Genomic DNA, 2888 nt, shown 5'->3' on the forward strand with positions numbered 1-2888 from the left:
AGACAAGGCTGCCTGCTGCAGCCTGGGCTGCCTTGGCCAAGCAGGCCAGGACTGACAGGGATATAGAGTCCCACTTCTTTATGGGAAATATCACTGGAATTCTTCAGGGACATTGGAATGGACTGAAGGTCAGTGCCTCTGCCTACCTGGAGATGAAATCGGTCTGTGTCCCTCTCTGCAACCATTCTCTGCAGGATGGTTATTTCTTTCTTCAGATTCCCATTGGCCATTTCACTCTTGCTCAGTGCAGCACTTAGGACTTGTGCATTCTCTCTCCATTCATGTTCTCTGCTTTCTCTCTGCTTCAAAGCAGCAGCCACAAACTCCAACTCTTCGCTATTGGCTTCTCTCTCAGCTTCCAATTGTTGGGTAATTTCCTTCTGCCTTTGCAAGAGATGGTCTCTCTCCTGGAGAATTTTCCTTTTCTGTTCTTCCTCTTCCTCCCATTTTTGGAGTTTTTGGATTTGTTTTGTTAGGGTTTCTCCTTCATCTTTCCATTGCAAAGCCAGTGTTAATTCTTTCAGGACTTCACTCTGCCTCCTAAGCTCTTGTTCTCTCTCTATCAGAGTCTTCTTTAAATACTTGACTCTGTCTGTCTGGTACTTGATCTCTTTATCCTTCTTTGTCAGAGTCTGCTGAACATGCTGGAGATCTTCCTGAAGAGCTCTTATTTCCTCTTCTGACTGCTTTCGCTCACTTTGAGTCATGATCTCTCCTTCTCTCTCAGGGAAGGCTTCTTTCAGGAACTCTTGCTCTCCATCATGTCTAACCTCTTCATTCTTCTCAGTTAGCCTAAGCTGGAGATTCTGCAAAGTCCTCAGTTCTTCTTCTACGTGCTGGAGTTTTTGCCTAAGAACGTCATTGTCTTCATCTTTCTTCCTCACCACTTCCTCAAGCAGAGTCACTTGCTTCTGGCATGATGTTAGTGCTACTTTCATGCTTTCTTCACGAAGATGGAATGTGTTAATTTGCTCTGTCTGCCTGAGGAACTCCAAATGGTTCTTCTGCAACATCTGGTTTGCTTTGTCTAGATCCTGCTCTAGACTTTTGGCCTGCTTGCCTGCCACCTCCTTCTGCTCTCGAAGGTCCTGGACATGCTCTTGCAAAGACACTAACTCTTGATCTTTAGCTTCAATAGAAGATTCAGCACATTCTAGTTTTTGCAGTATGGCTTTAGTGTGTACTGCTGTCTCTTCCTTCTGCTCTTGAAGCTTTGTGATGGCACCCTCCAGAACACAAATCTTTTCCTCTTTTTCTTTCAGAGTCAGTGTTATTGCATGGAAATTTCTTTGCTCAGCTTCATGCTTTTCCTCCTTTTCTTTGCATGCCTCACATTGCTTTCTAAGGGACAAAATTTCCTGCACTTTTTCCTTTAGTTCCACTTGAAGACACTGTAGAATTTGCTTCTGCTGTTCAGAGTCTTGCTTTTGTTTTTGGAAGGTGTCAATCAGTTCCTTCTGAGATTCAATTGTTAAATCCTTTTCTTTCAGTATTGTCCTAGAGTACTCTAAGTCTCTGTGCAAGACATTCATCTGTTCTTCTGTTTTTTCCTCATAGCTCCTTGTTTGTTGCTTTTGGATGTCCATAAGTCTGTCTTTTTCTTCTAAGGTTGCTAAGGTCTGCTCCAGTTGGTCACGGACACTCTTTAACTGTGTCTGCATGACTTCTTCAACTTCCTGCATTTTCTTTTGTTGTGACTCAAGCTCTTCATCTTTTTTAGATAAAGAAAGTGTCATGATTTCTACTTTACCAAGAAGCTCTTGCAGATGCCCATCTTGCTGTTCTTTGTGCTGCTGCAAGAGCCTTAACTCTTCCCTTTGAGTGTCACACTCACTCTCTCTATCCTTAAGAACAGTCCTCAGGTGTTCAAGGCTAGCATATAGAGATTTCACATCTTCCCTCTCCTTTTCCAATTCTTGAATCTGCTGAGTCAGAGAAAGAAGCTCCAACCTTTTCTCCTTCAGGTTTCCTTTCATATCATCAAGATCCACAAGCAGATTTCTGACTTGTATGGCACCATGCTGTTCTAGAATCATTATTTTCTCCTCCTGGAATTTGATCTCCTGGTGTCTCTCTTCCAGTTCTTTGCTCACCCTGCTGACAGCAGAGTTCTGCAATTCTAACTGCTTCTCCAGCTCCTTTATCAGTTCTTGCTGGGATCTGATCTCCTGGTCCTTCTCTTCCAGCTCTTGGCTCATTTTACTTAAAACAATCCTTTGCTTCTCTTGCTGCTTCTCCAGTTCCTGTATCTGTTCCTGTTGGGATTCTGTCTTCTGTTCTTTCTCTGTTATGTCCTTGATAACCTGATTAAGAGCAGTTTTATGCATTTCTTTCTGCTTTTCCAACATTCTCATCTGCTCTTGGTACAACTTCATTTCTCCCTCCCTCTCTGACAGGATGCCAGTCACACGAGTGAGATGCTCCTGCAAAGCTTTGGTCTCTGCTGCCTCTTTCTGAAGAATCTCCATTTTCTTCCCCTGGTTTTGCACTTCCTCATTTTTAATTTTTAACATGGAGAGCGCGGTTTGGAGTTCTTGTTCAAGGGAGTGATTCTTGTCTACAGCTGTATTCGCTCGGGTTTCAGAGGCTGTGACTGATTCCTCCAGAAGTTTTATCTCATACTCTAGTTTTTCTTTATCTGCCCGCAGCCTGTCCCGTTCATGCTGCCAAAACAGGGAGAAGAAGACTCACTCATTGCCTCTCTTGGTTTGCTTCTCATACCAGATCTGGACTCCTGCTGCAGGGGCAGGCACGTGCTGCCCCCCTCTCTCTCTGCCTCTCGGGCTGCTGCAGACCTTGGCTGGGCCCCCCTTGACGCTGCCTCTTTCCCAGCTCGCTCAGCCCATCCCAGCTTCCTTTCTGCCCTTCCCCGACCTCTGGCAGCTCCA

The 2888-nt window shown here is 44.7% G+C and overlaps 1 protein-coding gene across 1 annotated transcript in view; it reads right to left on the reverse strand.

Moving 5' to 3' along the window:
* Positions 1 to 2888, reverse strand: part of CEP250 (centrosomal protein 250) — a 27155-nt gene that overhangs the window by 4131 nt on the left and 20136 nt on the right. Inside the window, exon 21 of the mRNA XM_033519177.1 lies at positions 147 to 2663. Within this exon, the coding sequence (XP_033375068.1) occupies positions 147 to 2663 (2517 nt within the window). The remainder of the gene's footprint in view (positions 1 to 146; positions 2664 to 2888) is intronic.

The sequence above is a fragment of the Parus major genome, chromosome 20 (assembly GCF_001522545.3).
Source record: "Parus major isolate Abel chromosome 20, Parus_major1.1, whole genome shotgun sequence".
NCBI lineage: Eukaryota > Metazoa > Chordata > Aves > Passeriformes > Paridae > Parus > Parus major.